Source organism: Balaenoptera borealis (assembly GCF_965194805.1).
Source record: "Balaenoptera borealis genome assembly, chromosome: 2".
Taxonomy (NCBI): Eukaryota; Metazoa; Chordata; class Mammalia; order Artiodactyla; family Balaenopteridae; genus Balaenoptera; species Balaenoptera borealis.
The window spans coordinates 53,138,340-53,159,376 of NC_138867.1; the positions used below are offsets into that span (position 1 = coordinate 53,138,340).

General features: G+C 38.1%; 2 protein-coding genes across 7 annotated transcripts in view; one reads left to right on the forward strand and one right to left on the reverse strand.

Moving 5' to 3' along the window:
* SREK1IP1 (SREK1 interacting protein 1) overlaps positions 1 to 13,573 on the reverse strand; it is a gene marked incomplete at its 3' end in the record, with an annotated part of 85,471 nt that extends 71,898 nt beyond the window's left edge. For 2 of the 3 annotated variants that reach the window (XM_082383197.1, XM_082383196.1), the window contains exons 1-3: positions 13,270 to 13,573; positions 5,282 to 5,386; positions 1,942 to 1,989 (exon numbers count right to left, since the gene is read on the reverse strand). In XM_082383197.1, coding sequence (XP_082239323.1) covers positions 1,942 to 1,989; positions 5,282 to 5,330 — 97 coding nt within the window. In that variant the 5' untranslated portion in view covers positions 5,331 to 5,386; positions 13,270 to 13,573. The remainder of the gene's footprint in view (positions 1 to 1,941; positions 1,990 to 5,281; positions 5,387 to 13,269) is intronic. The other variant, XM_082383195.1, reaches the window with a different exon arrangement.
* CWC27 (CWC27 spliceosome associated cyclophilin) overlaps positions 12,488 to 21,037 on the forward strand; it is a 249,514-nt gene continuing 240,964 nt past the window's right edge. The window contains exons 1-3 of one of the 4 annotated variants that reach the window (XM_082383187.1): positions 12,488 to 12,652; positions 12,759 to 12,955; positions 13,882 to 13,949. In XM_082383187.1, the coding sequence (XP_082239313.1) occupies positions 13,908 to 13,949 (42 nt within the window). In that variant the 5' untranslated portion in view covers positions 12,488 to 12,652; positions 12,759 to 12,955; positions 13,882 to 13,907. Of the gene's footprint in view, positions 12,653 to 12,758; positions 12,956 to 13,703; positions 13,950 to 21,037 lie in introns of those variants that run through there. The other 3 variants (XM_082383188.1, XM_082383189.1, XM_082383190.1) reach the window with 3 other exon arrangements.

A 21,037-nucleotide genomic window follows, 5' to 3' on the forward strand; every position in this document is an offset into this window, starting at 1 on the left:
CTCACTGACAAATATTCAAATTCTTAGGCATTAAAAACATTTTGAAGGGTTTTGTTGACCTTTGTCTTACCTCTACAAGCAACACAAAGATTCTGGCCTCCAAATAACAGATAATTTTTAAAATGTAGTTTCTATTAGAAAGAGGTGTATACTGAGAAGACTTTCATCTCTAGCAGCTGTAAGATGTAAATTTAACCCAGAAGGGAAATATTACTAAATTTTTCCATAGGAGACAAATCAGAAATTGTTTATAATTTAATCACCAAAATCAAAAGAAAGATTTGAATAATATAGCAGAAGGCACTAAACTTGGACAGACAGTCAAAACTATTTGCTTACTTGGCTTCTCTAAATAAATTATAATTACTACAGATGCTTCCATTATTGTCTAATATAACATAGCAATGAGGAAACTAGATCAACAAGAATTCTATTTCCAAAAAAATGATTTTAATTGCTTTCCTACAAGTCTTAAGTTAAAAGGAGTCCAAGTAGATGAACTGGTATTAGTAGACAGACTGGGAAATCCATTCTAGATTTTGAAGTGAATACAGCATCGATATATATAGTACTTTAAGTCTTTTTTTTAACGTAAAAATTCAAACAATCTTTATTATTAAGTGCATCACACATAGAGAAGAGTATATACAATGAATATTTACAGTTGAAAGAGAATTAATAAAGTAAATAGCTGCATACCCATCTCTCAGGTTAGGTAACAGATTGTTACCGGAACCCTAATTAATCTTCTGTGTGCCCTCCCCCCACAAACCACTTGCTGTCCCCCACTTCCCCCAGATAACCACTAGCCTCACTTATGTATGTCTTCTTTGCTTTTCTTTGTGGTTTTACTCCTTATGTATGTACTCCTAATCTTAAGTCTTGAATAAAGAAATGAAGTTAGCAAGGATTGAAAGAACATAAACAAAGCATAAATAAATATAAGCAAATTTAAAAAACAGAAAAGACATCATTGCACTCATTTCTTGCATGCAAGCACATTCTTCAGGAGTTTTTATTTATATGTAGGGTATGTATACTTATATGTCCACTTTTGCTAGTTGAGCAAGCTTCAACTGAGCCAGGTTTCAGCCTTTGCTTGAAGGCATGTGACTTGGTTCTCCTAGCATGCTTTTATTCTTAGCCCTTCTACTGGAGATTCATGCCCCAAGTGCTCTCTTATTACATGATTTGAAAAAAAAAATTTTTTTTTTTCCATACAAGAACATCTTTATTTCATTACAAAATAACTCTGCTGTGAATGGGAGTATTAACAACAATCCAGGCTCATTTGCATGTTCTCCAAACAACTTAGAAAACAGTGTAATGCTACTGTTAGAGCTGTTATTAAGGCTTTAGGAATTGTTACATTTACCTAGGGAAATGATACTTGTTTATACTACATAAGTACAAATTTAGACTACATAATTGCTCATGCTGAAGTTTACTTTTCCACTCCATTTCACTGATTATAATGGAGGTTGACTGTTTAAATCAAGGTTTCACCAGTGAGCAGAAATTCTGGGACCAATTTCACCCTTATAAAGAGTTAATTCAATAAACAGGAAAACCTTTCATAAATAGTTTCCATTGCTTTCACCTCTTTGCCTAGTATCTACAAGGATAAGGAATAAAAGAATAAGTATCTATGTACTTTTTTGGGGAATATACTTTCGTCAGACTCCTAAATCTACTACTCCACTTGTACTTCACGACATTTTTGCTAATCACCAGATATATAGCCACCTGTCACTGGGTCCAGAGCAGGGAAGAAAAGTGAGTATTCGGTGCTGACAGAGGAATTTCTGAATTATCTGCAAACCTGAGCTAAATAACAGGGCTAAAGGACTATGCTCAGGGCCCTGAAATCAGGATGCTAAATCATATTGCCCAAAGAGGCAATGATTCACTGCACAAAATGCAATTTTTTAATGTACTTACGATAGCCACATTTTTTACAGCCTGCTCGGACACTGTCCTTGTTGCAACCTGAAATACAGTTGGATAACATTTTAGGAGACATATAGATAAGTAATAAGAACAAACATTTCATCACATGGAAAAGCTGAGAAAACCACTTGTTATAGAATTTATTTCTCAAAAAAAAATCATCTCTGACCTAGCTTAGAATACTACTCAATTACTATAATTATTAGAAATCAGTGGAAAAGATAATTTATTCAAATTATTTCCATGACAAATACTTAAAGAAGATATTTTTCTCTAATTCAACAGAAATGCTGTACTATAGTCAAAAGCTTCAACATTCCAGGAATTCTATAACACTGCAGAAGAAATTCCGGGGTACTTTGGCCTGTCTCTCAAACGTAAAATAATTAACTGACTAGATAATATACGTAAATATGCAGGTTAACAAATATTTTTCTGCTTACTCTTAGAAGAAAAAGAATTCTAACTTTATTAAAGGAATTGGTGAAATTCCAGAAACATACTTTAATTGCTAGGTATTGTAAGAAACATCTCAATTCAGCACTCAAATTTTGAAAAGAGAAAAAAACTAGTCACATATTCGGTGTGATCAATGTTTAGAAGTATTTACAGTATCTCTGTATAAATAGTGGTACATGCAGGTAATGTTGAAGATACAAATAACAGAGGAAATAAAACTGATTTTTTATTGTGATAACATACATATAACATAAAAATTTACCATCTTAACCATTTCAAAGTGCACAATTCAATGGTATTAAGTACATTCACAATGTTATACAACCATCACCACTATCTGTTATTTCCAAAACTTCATCACTATCATCCCAAACAGTCACTGTGACCATTAAACAATAACTGTCCATTCCCCTTTCCCTCGAGCTCCTGGTAATCTCTATTCTGTTTTCTGTTTCTATGCATTTGCCTGTTCTAGGGATCTCATATAAGTGGAATCATACAATAATTATCCTTTTGTGCCTGGCTTATTTTACCTAGCATAAAGTTTTCAAGGTTCATCCATACTGTAGCACACACCAGAATGGCATTCCTTTTTATGACTGAATAATATTCCATTGTATGTATATGTAGTTGAAACCAATTTTAACCTCCAATAAGGGCTTCCATTAACCAATCAGAGGGCCAGTACAGTATTACTCTATTTCTTAATGAAGGGCATCTAACTCCTAAGTCCTTCAAATGGAGATATCTCAGTTTAATAATAAAGTACATATAGTGCAAATGTAATACATTTAGTTTTAAAAGAAAGATCATTTTCAAACCATTTCTTTAATGGTATAAAGTCAAATATTAGTCATTTCCCCCTAAAATATACATTGTTGAGTTGTTCTAGTAAAAATACAGTCCGTTCTGCTATGATGCTTTCTTAAAAAACATAAATTTGTTCCAATGCCTCTGATGTAAGAGGGAACAATTTGAGGGCAAAGTGTCCATGAGATACACTAGGTGAATACAGAAACCTGCATCCAGTTGCTCTGAGCCTCAAAACACACACGGACACATCTCAAACGTTTCTAGCAACTTCAGTTCACCACACGTGCTGTGAGCAGCACCCACCCACATCTGGTGCTATAACTTCCCATCTGATTTTGTATTACTACCTTCCTACCACTACTTCAGAACAACTCATAAGCTACAATTCTTCTGAACTCCTCTTCCACAGCAAACTTCGGGTCTTTTAAAAGGTATAGTGTCCTGTTTATTGCAGTATTTATGTATCTTTTAACCAATTAACATATGCAGATAAGTTCCTATGATTTTTTTATGTATCGCTGATGAAGTTTTTGAGTGTTGTGCCCCAACCTCTTTTTTTTTGTTATTTTATTTATTTTATTTTTTAAATTTACTTATTTATTTTTGGCTGTGTTGGGTCTTCGTTTCTGTGCGAGGGCTTTCTCTAGTTGTGGCAAGCGGGGGCCACTCTTCATCGCGGTGCGCGGGCCTCTCACTATCGCGGCCTCTCCCGTTGCGGAGCACAGGCTCCAGACGCGCAGGCTCAGCAATTGTGGCTCACGGGCCTAGTTGCTCCGCGGCATGTGGGATCCTCCCAGACCAGGGCTCGAACCCTTGTCGCCTGCATTAGCAGGCAGATTCTCAACCACTGCGCCACCAGGGAAGCCCCCAACCTCATTTGTTTTTCCATAAACCTTGTGGGTTTTGTTGCAGAGTACAGAAACACATAAGCTGCACTGTAGCAGAACTGTGGTATAAAACTGGATTAATAATAAAATCAGGCTCTTTCGTTATGAAATAACTGCACGTTGAAAAAGATGCTCAGAGAATCCGGGTCAATGTTAAGTCTGTTCCCACAGAAACCACAGACACTGAATAATACTGAACAAGACTGTGCTAAATGCACCATTACCTCTCCTACAACAAACTCAAAATGTTGCAGTGGACAGATTCAAAATGATCTCATCTCAGCATGTATTAGAAATTAACTCATCTTTGACTAAAGACATCGATAAAAATTATCATTCAAGTATCTCCTATTTTTAGAATGAACAAAATATGAAACTTTTTCAGAGCAGTTCATCTTCTTTAACAAGGCTGTAATTTTTACATGAAAGAGAAGTATAACAAGAACTCTAAATAATTTCATATCAGTTATATCCTCACCAGCCTTTGGCTAAATTAAGATTTCAAGCTTCATTTGTCTATCATTTTCACAACTGTCTGGCCAACTAAATACTTTTACCTGGAACTTTGAATCCGATGCAACAGACACAGTAAATCTGAGACAAGTGACACAATGAAATGGGGACAGTTAGTTCATTCTGCTGTCAGGATCCAGTTTCTAGTGGTAGTAATGCCACTGGCAGCAGCAGCCCTAACCAGGTCTAGGCCTGTGCAGGATCTTGGCTACGGGTTCCCTTGCTCTTGTTTGTTTTCTGAGCCTCTATTATCCAGCCTTTTCTTAGAGTCTGTGAGCTTCCTGGTATCTTTCCTTTTCTGCTTAAGTTAACTAGTCAGTTTCTGTTGTCTGGAACAAGAACTCTGCTGATACAATGGTACTTGAGATCCATGTCAAACTGAATAGCAAGACTATAAGGGAGGCCCTGACTCTGACAAGTTATCCATTTCCCCATCTTAGGTTCCCATGCTGTTCTTTGTTCCACTCCTCTTCAAAGTTTGCTAGAATAATAGACCCTGCCTCCCTCGAAATGTTCCTACAATCCAAAAGCCATTAAATAATCATGACCTATAATTCAAAAGCCATCAAATAAAAACTTATAAATTTGGCTACATGTCTGTAATATATTTCCCCCCAGCCCCCACCTATGCCTCTGAGGGTGGCAGGGCAGCAACATACCAAAGAGATGTGCTGCAAAATTCCAGAGGCATCTCAGTGAGTGAGACATGGAACAGGTGACCTTCTGGAATGGAGGATTCTTGGCCAGTCATGGAGAACCGGAAGCTACAGCAGAGATGATGGAACTCAAGGGAACATCCTTGCTTTGGTGAATGGAGACTTCTTCAGTGGACACTTGGTACCAGCTCTGAGAGCCCTTACCCCTGCCTATTTCCTGCCATGAGGTGGGTCAGATGCATGTACTCTCTATCACAGCAGAAGGACAGTGCTAATGTGTCATTCTTGTGAGCATCCTAATAAAGAACACATATGCTCATTAAAAAAAAAAATTTGGCTACATAACAAAATCTGAATGGCAAAGACAACCAAAAGCAAACTCAAAAGACACATGAAAACTTGGGAAAAAACATTTGCAACTGATAGCACCAACAAAGGGCAATTATCCCTACTCTATAAAACCCACCAAAGAATTAAGAAAAAGATCAATAACCAATAGGAAAAAAATGGGCAAAGGAACTGAACAGAAAGTTCACAGAAAAGGAAACAGAAACAACTCTGAAACGTACAGAAAGATGCTCAGCCTTATTCATAATAAATGAAATGTACATTAAAATCTAAACTGGGGGGGGGGGTTTCCCTGGTGGCGCAGCGGTTGAGAATCTGCCTGCCAATGCAGGGGACACGGGTTCGAGCCCTGGTCTGGGAAGATCCCACATGCCGCGGAGCAACTGGGCCCGTGAGCCTCAGCTACTGAGCCTGCGCGTCTGGAGCCTGTGCTCCACAACAAGAGAGGCCGCGATAGTGAGAGGCCCGCGCACCGCGATGAAGAGTGGCCCCCGCTCGCCGCGACTAGAGAAAACCCTCGCACAGAAATGAAGACCCAACACAGCCAAAAATAAATAAATAAATAATAATTAAAAAAAAAATCTAAACTGGGATTCCATTTTCACTTATCAGAACAGCAAAAACTGAAAAGGTTGAAGAGGGTGTGGGGGGACATAAACACATGTATCGCTCGTAGGAGTAAAAATGGGTACCATCTCCATGGAAAGTAAGCTGACAAAATCTATCAGAACTACCAGTGTACACACTCCTTTGATACAGCACTTCCACATCTGGGAATTAATCCTCTCAATTTACTTGCACAAATGCATACAGGCTTATGTGCAAAGTTATTCACTGCAGCATTGTTTGTAATAGTAAAAAAGTAGAAATAATTTAGTCACCAATTTTGGTATAAAAGAATAAGGATGTTCTTTACTTAATAATATGCAATGATCTCTAAGATATAAAGAGAAAAAAAGCAAACTGTAGAACAGTGTTTACAGAACGTTGCCATTTGTATAAAAGGAAATTATATATATATATATATCCCTACACGTTATATATAATATAGATTATATATATAATATATATATTCCTACACACTTACATATAATATAGATTATATTAATAGATAGAGATATGTAAAGAAAAGAATATCTGCAAGGATATATACATTGGTTACCTGAAGAAAGGAGTCCTGGGTCCAGGGGGAGAAAGGGTGAGAGACATGTCACTACAGACCTTTTGTATATCTCTAAAATTTGAAACGTGAATGAATTGCCTTCTCAAAAACCAAACCCAGAAACCTCCCTTAGCCCCAACACTAAGAAGAGGTGCTGTCATGCAAGCATTCTTTGACAAAAGGCAATGATTGCACTTGTAAATTCTTCAGAGAAGCTACATTGCAGATTTTCAACAAAATTTTATTAACTGACAGTTTTAGGAACAAATTGTAGAGGTCTTTATTTATTGTATTTGTTATATGTTAACAAAGCCTTACTCTGATCTAGAATTCTGTTGAACTTGAGTGGCAGGGGTCCTTCCTCTCCCAGTAACTTAAAGGGCTAGAGAATGTCAGTTTCTCTAGATTTCGGACCATGCTACATTTTGTATACAACTTGGTGCCTAGCATGGTGTAGAGTTGCTAGGAGGTCCTCAACAAATCTTTGTTGCTTTGAGGTTATAAATTTAAGAAAATACTTCAGCAGTTGGGAATCAGTAACTTCCATTGCTCCCAATTGCCAGCTATGAAACTAGTGTCTGCAGTGTCACTGGTCCACCTGAGGCATGACAGGCACTAAAAGAAAAGGAATAAAAGGACAAAAGAAATGAAAATAATGACTGCTGGGAAGGGGGAAATGACGGAAGCACAGGGAACTTTCTGGGATGATGGAAATATTCAAAATCTTTATTATATATATGATTCTTCAAGCTGTACATTTGTGATTGTGTATTTTATTTTCACATATATGAATTATACTTTAGTAGTTAGCATAAAATGAAAAAAATGTAATAGTAGGGCAAAGAAGGAAGCGAAAAGAGAAACGTTAGAAAAGATGAAAAAGCAGGGACAAAATAAAAGGAATGAGAAAACGTGAGACAAAGGGATGGAGTGTTCCTGACAGTAGCCTCAGGCTGTTCAGTGGCCCCCAAAGGTATGGCAAGCCATCATACTCGCCTCAATTTATTCTCTTGAAATTTCACATCACCTGTTTCCAAAGTCAACAATTTTGTCACTGGGAACTTTAACAGTGATGCTTGGAACTTAATATTATATTTCTCTCGTGCTGTATATTTTAGATTTTAGGGAAGCCTGTAAAAGCTTTCTTTATAATTAAAATATTTTCTATAATCATTTAAATTTAAAAGTAAACAGCTTAAGTAACTAAGTTTTCTTTGTAGTAAGTGATTAGCAATTGTAATCACCTCTGTCCATTCTTTTCATTTTTAATTTGATTAGATTCAAATTAGATTCCTTTTCTGTTTTGTAAAACTTTAAATTTTACATTTGGTTACTCAATTTTTAATTATAATTTGGTGATCCTTAAAGATAACTTAAATTTCTTCTGCTTTTAAAATTCAAATCGTGGCCAGATTTTATACCATAGAGGTGCTATATAATATGTATATAGCATATGTACTCTGCTGAAGTTGAATGCAGAGTAAAATGCCATGTATTTAAACTTTTCCACTGCTTTATATTAAGAATTTATAGATATAATCCTTTCTTTGGGATCCCCAAAGATTGTACTGAAGGAAAAACAGAAAGAACAGCAGAAATAAAAAATTCTCTGCATGTTAAAAAAATAGGTTAAATGAGTTCCCTCATGTAAATATTTTAAAAGAGCAGATGTCCCCACCTTCAGTTAAAAATGCCTTCATAATCATTTGACCCTCAAAAGAAGAGATAAAAGTAAATCAAAGAATTGCTTATTTTACACTACTGGCATGAAAGAGCTAACATTTAAGTAAATGTATTAAATGCTTCCACTTGCTTGCCTCACAAAATACAAATAACCTGTGAAGAAAAAAGGCTATAGATATTACCAGTTTAAGATAAGAAGAGACATGGAGAAGTTTAATTCACTATCTAATGAAACAGAATCAAGACTGCTGTCTAGTTTAGTCTGTTTACTTTAGTAACAGATTCTGCTCCGCAGCAATTCTAGTGATCATCCCTCTAAATGTTATTTACCTATAATGGGCATAACTCTGAAATAGATGTGAGAGAACTTGAATAAAGTTCCTATACTAGAGGAAACTTACAATATACTAGGTTATCTAGGCTAATGCATCCACAGCTGTAAGGCATGCTAGACTGTGCCAGTTTAAAGACATATAGCTCCATTAGTAAGCAGGAAGAACTGGCCGGCATAACTTTCCATTGAGAGATCAGGAAAGCTTCCCGCAGGTAGACATGGACAATAGAGCTGGGACAGTGATTAACAAAAGCATGTAGGTAGAAAAGCACAGAGGTTCTGAGAATAGTTGGCCAGGTCAGAAGACTGCAGAATGCATGAGAGCAGTGGTGGGAGGAAAGGGCAGCAAGAGTGATTCGGCTGTGCTTAGGCAGTGTGTACTTCATTCTTGCAGAGATGGGGAGCTTTGGCATATAACAGTTTAGAAGTGAAAGAAAGCTTAGTCATCAGCTCCTTCACCATACAGACAAGGAAACTGAGCCTCTGAAAGGTTAAGGTGCTTGAAAAGAAATAGAAAATTCACAGATATGGGTCAAGAATTAAGTTCCTGTCTCCCAGGAATGACAGGATCAGGTATATGATTTAGGAAAAGTATTTCAGGAGAAACGTGCTGCATAGACTAGAGAAAAAAGAAATTGTGTATAGTATAGTTTAGGAGTGAAAAGAATTTGGATGTAGCATAATTTAGAATCCTTCTATTACTAAGTTGCAATAGTAACCTGTTAAGAATCTGACACACTTTGATAGCCGAATGTAATGTTAATTTGGCTATAGGAAATTCACTATCTTGGCTATATAGATTTCACTGAAGGAGGGAGGGGGGGAGAGAGAGAGAGAGAGAGAGAGAAAGTTTTCCTGCCAACCACATCAATAACATACATTGCCACTTGTGTCAGGTAACTCTTCACTGGGAATGGTTAATTATTAACATGAATGTCAGAACTAATTTCAACAACTGTGAATGGTAAAAACAGTTTTAAAAGAAAGTAAACTTCACTGAGTTTCAGTGTGTTTAAATGTCATTTCTTTAATAACAACTACAAGTCTATGATTTCTCTAAGTAACAGAGTATACATTTCACTGTGTTACCTACACAATGGTTACACACACTGCTATGGAAAAACAGCTAAAGTAGGTGACCATAAAATAGATGAGGCTGATTATCATTTGTTGAAAGGAACCTCAGTACTTTATAGTCATACCTTGTAATAATCACTAGCAGGACCACCCAAAAAATGCCATGCTGGATCCATATGAGCATTATACCTAAAAATAAAAGAGCATTCTTGTCCTTCTTGATGATTATCTCCAAAGATTTCTGATGGAGCCCTATTTTCCTGTAATACACTGTCTGGATCAATCATCCAAGAAATTACCTTAACATTTTCTGTATTTTCTAATGGCACTTGCATTGTACTTTTACAGTGCTGTCATGCCTATTATTTCAATTTTTTCTGGGTTTAAATAGTTCATCTATGTCTTACCATCTAGCTTAATGGCACAATTTAAGATTATTACACTTTGAAGCATTATTTTGAATTGAAAGAAGGTTAACATATCTATAACACTAGTCTAAGTTTAAGGGAATTTCAATAAGGACTTAAAAAATCACTTTTGTCTTCTTTCTTAAGCAGCACATGACATTTTCATTACTAGACTTAAGTTTTATGAGGACACAGATCGTGACATACCTATACCACGTAGATGCTCAAAATGCTTGCTCAAATAATGAAACCAACAGTGACAGCAAGTCAACTCTGGATGCAGCTGTGTGTGGCCAAAGTCATCAGGGCTGACTTGGCCTATCAGGATGCCTAGGCAATCTACTGTGCAGACAGGACTTTCTCTGCTGGCCCCTTACATGTTGATATTCTCCGGGCTCCAGCCACAGACCTTCCCTTCACACTCTATGCACTCCACCTGAGCAAAGGCTTCCATTCCCATGGCCTATTACATGTGTGGATGACACCAAATTGTTCTTTGATTCTGGCTTCCCTCCTAAGCTACAAATTTTCTCTCTTAGTGTCTATTAGATATTTCCATTCCTATCTCTTACTATTAGATATTTCCATTCCTTGAGTACACCTCAACACAAGCCCCAACTGAAATCATCATCATCCCCCCTAAATACTGTTCCTTCTCAGGTGTTGCCTATATTAGTAAATAGCCCCACCCAGCTGCCTAACAGTGAAACCCAGGTATTCCTCATTTCCAATCTTACTCACCTACAGTGAATATATCACTGATTCCCAGTGATTCTACCACCAGAAATATATCTCCAATCTATCTGCTTCTCTCCTTTTCTAATGAGACCATCCCTGAGGCATCATCACAGCTTACCAGAGTTACTCCTAACTGGTGACTGTCTCCAAACTAGCTCTCCTTCAATCTACTGTGCAGCCAGAATGCTCTCTCCATAATGTGAATATGTTTAAAAATCCTTAAATATCTTACTATGGTCCTTAGGAAAACATCCAAACTCCTTGTCATGGCTTAAAACATCCTGTAAGCACTGGAAATTGCCTTGTAAATTATACCAAAACACAGCAAAATGGATAAGCACATGGGGTCTAGAGGAGCCAGAGTGACCCGTCACTTCCTAGCTATCTCAGTCAAGTTACTTGATTTCTCTGTCCCTCAGTATCCTCATCTGTAGAATGGAAATAGCAACACCGAACTCACAGTGTGGGTGCGAATGTTAAATGAGATAAAATACAACGCTTGACACAGTGTCTGACACGTCTGACACATAGTAAGTGCTTAGTAAATATTAGCTACTGTTATCTCTCTAGTTAATTTCTCACTTCTCTTCCATTTGTATTCTGAGTTCCATCCATAGTGCACATCTTTCACTTCGTCTTCTCACACATTTCTTCTTCCTTTACATATCCAGTCCCTCTGGCTACAACTCCCCCTCCCACAATTCTTCAGGTCTCATCCTAAATGCCACATCCTCTGGAAAGTCCTGCTGGCCCCTCCAGTCTCCTGTTAGGTGCCCTTACTATGTGCTCCTCAAGGGTTTGTATTTTCCCTGCCTTACACTTGTCAGACTTTCTGGTACTTTCTTTTCACTGCTAAATTGTAAGTTAGGTGTGAAGAGCAACTGTATTCCCAGTGCCTAGCATGCAGTACGCCTTTAATAAAAAGTTATGTGGGGACTTCCCTGGTGGTCTAGTGGTTAAGACTCCACGCTAGCAATGCAGGGGACCTGGGTTCGATCCCTGGTCAGGGAACTAGATCCCGCATGCTGCAACGAAGAGTTCACATGCTGCAACTAAGGCCCGGCGCAGCCAAATAAATAAATAAATATTTAAAAACATAAAATAAAGAGCAGATTCTTTAAAAAAAAAAAAAAAAAGTTATGTGTATGGAGCCACAACTACTGAGCCTGCGCATCTGGAGCCTGTGCTCCACAAGAGAGGCCGCGATAGTGAGAGGCCCGCGCACCGCGATGAAGAGGGGCCCCCACTTGCCGCAACTAGAGAAAGCCCTCGCACAGAAACGAAGACCCAACACAGCCAAAAATAAATAAATAAATAAATAAATAAATAACTTTAAAAAAAAATCTCCTCTTTAAAAAAAAAAAAAGTTATGTGTATGAATGAGTGTATCTTTCCTCTCCTACAATGCCCCGCCCCCCCCCCCCCCCCCCCGCCGTGCTCCTCCTAAAACTGCAGTTGGTAGAACAGCACTACCTTCCCATAACAGCTATCTGTAACATACAGTTCAGTAAAGGCTGCCACAGAACAAACGTGGTCAAATAATACTGGGAAACAAAGTTGCTTCTGAACCATAGCAATTCTCAGCATCTTTTTTATACTATAGGCATTGTGAATCTCCAAGTTGTGTGAGTGTGGGGTCGGGGGGAGTGGTGTATATTTCTCCAAATATCTCCTGCAACCAGTGCTGGAAGGAACCATATGCAGAAGTCAACAAATCTCCTTCTTTTACAGATTCAGAAACTGCGGCCCAGAAGGGCAAAGCGACCGGTCCAAGGCCACACAGCAACTACATACAACAAGGAAGAGAGAGAAGTAGAACCCCAGATGCCCATTTCGGCCCTTCCAGTACAAACAATGCCTCTGGTTACTTGGGTTCACAGGTGTTGCCACCTCAAATTTTATTTTCAATTTTATTTTCAAAACTAAAGGTCAGTTGTCCTCGGCCAACAGCCTCCTAGGCCTACAGTTACTAGTCTGTCTGCAACACCCCTCCCCCTCCCCCACCCTATATATACTTTCCCTGTGGTCCATCCGGTGCTCTGGGAGCTTGACTGGAGTGGGGGAGATAGTTTCTTTCCTTCTCTCTTTCCTTCAGAGTTTATTTTTGAACTGTAAACTTTTTCCTGTAAACCAAGCGAACCTGTTAATTTTAACGCCTTAGCCTTTGAGCTCTACTCCTTACCCCAGCGCACTCCACCCTACCCTACCCGCTCCCTCCCTCGCCCAGACCCTGGGTCTTTACCTGGAACTGCCATGGCGCTGGTAAGAGGGGTCGCGGGACCCCTGGGCTTTCGAGAGGGCGCTCGCTTCCCGCTGGCCGCGAGGACAACACACAGCTAGGACTGCCTCTTCCTCCCACCCGCGCCGCGGCACCCAGGTGACAGTCGGGGAAGGCCCTAAAAGTCTCCGGCGAAAGCGGAACCAAGTAGCTGCTGCTGTAGCTTCTGGGGGAATTGTATTGTAGACATCACTCGGTCCGAACCATTACTACCAGATTCCAGGGGGTTAATGGATTTGCACACGCGTGGAGTGAAGTAAGCAACACCAAGACTTAAGAATTGTTGTTTTAAAAATTTTAATACAAGTTAAATTAATCTATAGGGGCTTAATAATCTTTTTCTCGATTCCCTGGAGGCCACTGGAATCCCCCCTTCTCAGGATTAGCGGTGCTCGGGTCCGGGAGCAACATGGCAGCATCCGTGAGGCGCTAGCTTTAGGAAAAGAGAGGGTTTGGTGTCGCTGTCTTGCGGGATTTTGACAGGTTGGAGCTTTCCACGACCTCCCGATTTAAGGAAGCGTGTACCAATAGGTGGACAGCTTTAGTTATCGACCGTTCGCTCTCATCCCCACTTAGGAGCAGAGTCCTGAGCGCTGACCAGCATGAGCAACATTTACATCCAGGAGCCTCCCACGAACGGGAAGGTGAGCGTCATCTAGGGTACCTGGGCTCCCCAAAGCGATATCTCACTGATTAAAGGAATTCTGGGGTCGTAGGGTTGGAAGAGATTAGAAGTCTTGTCCTTACCCCTGCCTCTGAACAGGATTGCATCGAAAGCCATATACTGGCACTTCTCAGCGCATAATTGGAAAAGTCCTCAAGTGGAGATTCCTCCATCTACCAACCTCCTGGCCCTACTTGGCTTCAACCTAACTCTACAGGCGTTTTCTAGGGTCGTAGGTAAAAAGCCAAGTATATTTTTTAAATTGACTTTGTTTTTTTTTTTTTTTTGCTTAATTTGGAGATCGCTCTTTCTCCATTTGTTCTACAATCCTTTACTGAATGCCTACTAGGCACCAGGTGCTGGGGATATAAAGATGGATGGAAAAAAACTAGTTGTTGCCTTAGAAGAGCTAATGGTTTAGTTTGAGAGGCAGGCAGGTAAAGAAAAACCCTATATGTTTGGTAGGCGTTCTAATGGAGAGAGGAGCATATTGCTTTGGTAGTACTGAGAAGTTAGCAACTGGGAAAGTAGGGAAAGGCTTCATGGACGAAGTGTCGTTTGAGCTGGTCTTTGTCAGCGAAAGTGGGGAATGGAAAATGTTCCCACATTAGAATTAGAGAATAATTTCCTGATTGATTTTGATGGTCAAGGTATGTCAATCCCTATTTAAAGCGTTTATATGCAGTATGAGGCAGAGTCAATAATGGAATAAGTATCCCTTGAATTCTTGAACTGGGACCTAGTCTGTATCACACACAAAATATGATGAACCAGCATAATGGAGAAAATAAAATGAGAATGAAAGCATAGAGGTGAATTAGGATAAACTGAATTTGTATCAGATACAATTATGTTGCAATCTTGTTTATTTACATTTTGTAACACAGTGAGAGCAATTTGAAAACAAAAGCAAAAATGCTGTAAATGATACCCCTGGCAAACATTTTAGTGGGTATTTTGGGCAGAGCAGTTCTTTCAGTTCTGCTGTTTGCACTTTTCCCCCTCCTCATTCCTACCCTACATCATTGTGAAAACCCAGAATATCTATCTCTTCTTACTTCCAAATGTTTCTTGAGAGTGATATCACCCCCAGTTGACAAACACTGGTAGAGATGGAATACATTGCCCATCCTGCTAGGCAGGGAGTTCACACTTGTTGTTCCTTTCTGTAGTATACTCTAGCCTGCTCAAATGGCATTTTAGCAGAGAGGGCTTTCCTATCAACTCTCTATAATATAGCAAACCTCATTCATATCCTGCATTCCAGCATTCCCTGGCCTCCTTAACCTCTTTAGTTTTTTTCTCCAGTACTTTTTTACTTTTTCAGTACTTATTTTTTATTGTTGTATCCTCCTCCACTACTCTCGCCCATGGAATGAGCATTATGAGGGCAGAGACAGACATCTAGAATGGTGCTTGACACATGGTAGCAGCAGTTCAAATATGTACTGAATGGATGGGTGGATGAATTAATACTGTATTTCTCTTAACTTCTGAGAAGTATTAAGCATCAGTGAGTTTGAGGTTATACTTCTACTGTCAAGGGCAGACTTAGTTGTTTTACTCTGGAGGAAGATTCAACATGGTCATAAAGATGAGAAGCTTTAACAAAGATATATGCCTGAACAGAAATCTTTCATTCAACAAATATTTACTGAGCACCTAGCATAGGCCAGGCTCTATGCTAGGTTTTAGGGACACAATGGAAAGAAAAACCAGCATTGTCCCTATTATCAGAGAGTAAGTTGAGTGAAATATACCATGGTGAAATAATCATGCAAATAAGTGTATGCAAACTGCAGTGAATATTGTCCTTCTGAACAGAATTGGGCTGAGGGAGAATATGAGACATAGCCCAAGTTTTCCTTAAAAACCAGTTTGGGACTTTTTCCAGCATAATAAGACTGATTGAAGACATTGAGGCTTCAAAATTTTGTACCATAGAGAGCATGGCAAGAATTTTGGCCTGGAAGGAATTTAAAGCAGATGTAATAAAAAGTTTCCTTAATGAAATGTTTGTTTAGTGGCTGTACTGTCTAATGCTACATTAGGTACTGAAAGGATTCAGAGATATTCCAAATATGTGGGACAAAATTTCTCTCTTCAAAGAGTATAGTATCAACTTGGGAAGTAATTGACACATTATACCAGTGGTTAACCCCTGGCAGTAGTCTGTAAATATGCTGTGTTATGTTATAACTCTGGCCTTTGAGGATGAGGCACAGAAATGTAACCCTTGACAGAAATTTTCTTATCTACTGAAAATGAAATTTCCACATATTATGATGATTTAATCTAAATTTTATATTAACCCATATATTTATTCTTAAGAGACATTTTATTATCAAAGTATTGTCTTACTTGTAAGCTTTAAGAAAAAGAGCCACTGATGCTTGACATAGTAGTTATGGCTAATGGAAATGCATGGCCAAAGGAGGAGCCATGTGCCTTCTTTTTTAATTCAGTAGTTAATCTTCTTAAAAGATTAAGAAAACCTGATAAACAAGGTGGTCCAACCATATATGCGTTCTTTTTACTGGGAATAAGTTTCCTGTGGTCAAAAAATTTTATAAGAATAATATTTACAACAATAATAGCTATCATATTTTGAACATTTACTATTTGTCAGGTACTGTTCTAAGCAGTCTGTGTATAACTCATTTTGTCCTCACAACAAACCTATGAGGATATTATTATCCCTGTTTTTTTTTTATTGAAGTATATGTGACATACACTATTATATTAGTTTCGTGTTACAGTATAATGATTTGACATTTGGATACATTGCAAAATGGTCACCACAATAAGTCTAGTTACCACTTGTCAGCATATAAAGTTAATACTACGTTATTGACTGTATTCTCCATGCTGTACATTTCATGCCCGTGACTTATTTATTTATTTATTTTTTTAATTTATTTTTTTAGATTAGTAATTCTTCTACTTAGTGCAACCCTCTCGGCTTTCTTTTTTTTTTAAATTTATTTAATTAATTAATTTATTTATTTTTGGCTGTGTTGGGTCTTCGTTTCTGTGCGAGGGCTTTCTCCAGTTGCGGCAAGTGGGGGCCACTCTTCTTTTTTTTTAAACATCTTTATTGAAGTATAATTGCCTTACAATGGTGTGTTAGCTTCTGCTTTATAACAAAGTTAATCAGTTATACATATACAATATGTTCCCATATCTCTTCCCTCTTGCATCTCCCTCCCTCCCACCCTCCCCACCCCACCCCTCTAGGTGGTCACAAAGCACCGAGCTGATCTCCCTGTGCTATGTGGCTGCTTCCCACTAGCTATCTATTTTACATTTGGTAGTGTATATATGTCCATGACACTCTCTCACCCTGTCACATCTCACCCCACCCCCTCCCCGTATCCTCAAGTCCATTCTCTAGTAGATCTGTGTCTTTATTCCCATCTTGCCACTAGGTTCTTCATGGCCTTTTTTTTTTTTTTTCCTTAGATTCCGTATATATGTGTTAGCATACTGTATTTGTTTTTCTCTTTCTGACTTACTTCACTCTGTATGACAGACTCTAACTCCATCCACCTCATTACAAATACCTCCATTTCATTTCTTTTTATGGCTGAGTAATATTCCATTGTATATATGTGCCACATCTTCTTTATCCATTCATCTGTTGATGGACATTTAGGTTGCTTCCATGTCCTGGCTATTGTAAATAGAGCTGCAATGAACATTTTGGTACATGACTCTTTTTGAACTATGGTTTTCTCAGGGTATATGCCCAGTAGTGGGATTGCTAGATTGTATGGTAGTTCTATTTGTAGTTTTTTAAGGAACCTCCATACTGTTCTCCATAGTGGCTGTATCAATTTACATTCCCACCAACAGGGCAAGAGAGTTCCCTTTCCTCCACACCCTCTCCAGCATTTATTGTTTCTAGATTTTTTGATGATGGGCATTCTGACCGGTGTGAGATGATATCTCATTGTAGTTTTGATTTGCATTTCTCTAATGATTAATGATGTTGAGCATTCTTTCATGTGTCTGTAGGCCATCTGTATATCTTCTTTGGAGAAATGTCTATTTAGGTCTTCTGCCCATTTTTGGATTGGGTTGTTCGTTTTTTTGTTATTGAGCTGCATGAGCTGCTTGTAAATCTTGGAGATTAATCCTTTGTCAGTTGCTTCATTTGCAAATATTTTCTCCCATTCTGATGGTTGTCTTTTGGTCTTGTTTATGGTTTCCTTTGCTGTGCAAAAGCTTTTAAGTTTCATTAGGTCCCATTTGTTTATTTGTGTTCTTATTTCCATTTCTGTGGGAGCTGGGTCAAAAAGGATCTTGCTGTGATGTATGTCATGGAGTGTTCTGCTTATGTTTTCCTCTAAGAGTTTGATAGTGTCTGGTCTTACACTTAGGTCTTTAATCCATTTTGAGTTTATTTTTGTGCATGGTGTCAGGGAGTGTTCTAATTTCATACTTTTACATGTATCTGTCCAATTTTCCCAGCACCACTTATTGAAGAGGCTGTCTTTTCTCCACTGTATATGCTTGCCTCCTTTATCAAAGATAAGGTGACCATATGTGCATGGGTTTATCTCTGGGCTTTCTATCCTGTTCCATTGATCTATATTTCTGTTTTTGTGCCAGTACCAAACTGTCTTGATTACTGTAGCTTTGTAATATAGTCTGAAGTCAGGGAGCCTGATTCCCCCAGCTCCATTTTTCGTTCTCAAGATTGCTTTGGCTATTCGGCGTCTTTTGTGTTTCCATACAAATTGTGAAATTTTTTGTTCTAGTTCTGTGAAAAATGCCAGTGGTAGTTTGATAGGGATTGCATTGAATCTGTAGATTGCTTTGGGTAGTAGAGTCATTTTCACAATGTTGATTCTTCCAATCCAGGAACATGGTATATCTTTCCATCTATTTGTATCATCTTTAATTTCTTTCATCAGTGTCTTATAATTTTCTGCATACAGGTCTTTTGTCTCCTTAGGTAGGTTTATTCCTAGATATTTTATTCTTTTTGTTGCAATGGTAAACGGGAGTGTTTTCTTAATTTCACTTTCATATTTTTCGTCATTATTGTATAGAAATGCAAGAGATTTCTGTGCATTAATTTTGTATCCTGCTACTTTACCAAATTCATTGATTAGCTCTAGGAGTTTTCTGGTAGCATCTTTAGGATTCTCTATGTATAGTATCATGTCATCTGCAAATAGTGACAGCTTTACTTCTTCTTTTCCGATTTGGATTCCTTTTATTTCTTTGTCTTCTCTGATTGCTGTGGCTAACACTTCCAAAACTATGTTGAATAATAGTGGTGAGAGTGGGCAACCTTGTCTTGTTCCTGATCTTAGTGGAAATGGTTTCAATTTTTCACCATTGAGGACAATGTTGGCTGTGGGTTTGTCATATATGGCCTTTATTATGTTGAGGAAAGTTCCCTCTATGCCTACTTTCTGCAGGGCTTTTATCATAAATGGGTGTTGAATTTTGTCCAAAGCTTTCTCTGCATCTATTGAGATGCTCATATGGTTTTTCTCCTTCAGTTTGTTAATATGGTGTATCACATTGATTGATTTGCGTATATTGAAGAATCCTTGCATTCCTGGGATAAACCCCACTTGATCATGGTGTATGATCCTTTTAATGTGCTGTTGGATTCTGTTTGCTAGTATTTTGTTGAGGATTTTTGCATCTATGTTCATCAGTGATATTGGCCTGTAGTTTTCTTTCTTTGTGACATCTTTGTCTGGTTTTGGTATCAGGCTGATGGTGGCCTCGTAGAATGAGTTTGGGAGTGTTCCTCCCTCTGCAATATTTTGGAAGAGTTTGAGAAGGAGAGGTGTTAGCTCTTCTCTAAATGTTTGATAGAATTCACCTGTGAAGCCATCTGGTCCTGGGCTTTTGTTTGTTGGAAGGTTTTTAATCACAGTTTCAATTTCAGTGCTTGTGATTGGTCTGTTCATATTTTCTATTTCTTCCTGGTTCAGTCTTGGCAGTTTGTGCATTTCTAAGAATCTGTCCATTTCTTCCAGGTTGTCCATTTTATTGGCGTAGAGTTGCTTGTAGTAATCTCTCATGATCGTTTGTATTTCTGCAGTGTCAGTGGTTACTTCTCCTTTTTCATTTCTAATTCTATTGATTTGAGTCTTCTCCCTTTTTCTCTTGATGAGTCTGGCTAATGGTTTATCAATTTTGTTTATCTTCTCAAAGAACCAGCTTTTAGTTTTATTGATTTTTGCTATTGTTTCCTTCATTTCTTTTTCATTTATTTCTGACCTGATCTTTATGATTTCTTTCCTTCTGCTAGCTTTGGGGTTTTTTTGTTCTTCTTTCTCTAATTGCTTTAGGTGCAAGGTTAGGTTGTTTATTCGAGATGTTTCCTGTTTCTTGAGGTAGGCTTGTATTGCTCTAAACTTCCCTCTTAACACTGCTTTTGCTGCGTCCCATAGGTTTTGGGTCGTCGTATCTCCATTGTCATTTGTTTCTAGGTATTTTTTGATTTCCCCTTTGATTTCTTCAGTGATCACTTCGTTATTAAGTAGTGTATTGTGTAGCCTCCATGTATTTGTATTTTTTACACATCTTTTCCGTAATTGATATCTAGTCTCATAGCGTTGTGGTCGGAAAAGATACTTGATACGATTTCAATTTTCTTAAATTTACCAAGGCTTGATTTGTGACCCAGGATATGATCTATCCTGGAGAATGTTCCATGCGCACTTGAGAAAAATGTGTATTCTGTTGTTTTTGGGTGGAATGTCCTATAAATATCAATTAAGTCCATCTTGTTTAATGTATCATTTAAAGCTTGTGTTTCCTTATTTATTTTCATTTTGGATGATCTGTCCATTGGTGAAAGTGGGGTGTTAAAGTCCCCTACTATGATTGTGTTGCTGTCGATTTCCCCTTTTATGGCTGTTAGTATTTGCCTTATGTATTGAGGTGCTCCTATGTTGGGTGCATAAATATTTACAATTGTTATACCTTCCTCTTGGATCGATCCCTTGATCATTATATAGTGTCCTTCTTTGTCTCTTATAATATTCTTTATTTTAAAGTCTATTTTGTCTGGTATGAGAATTGCTACTCCAGCTT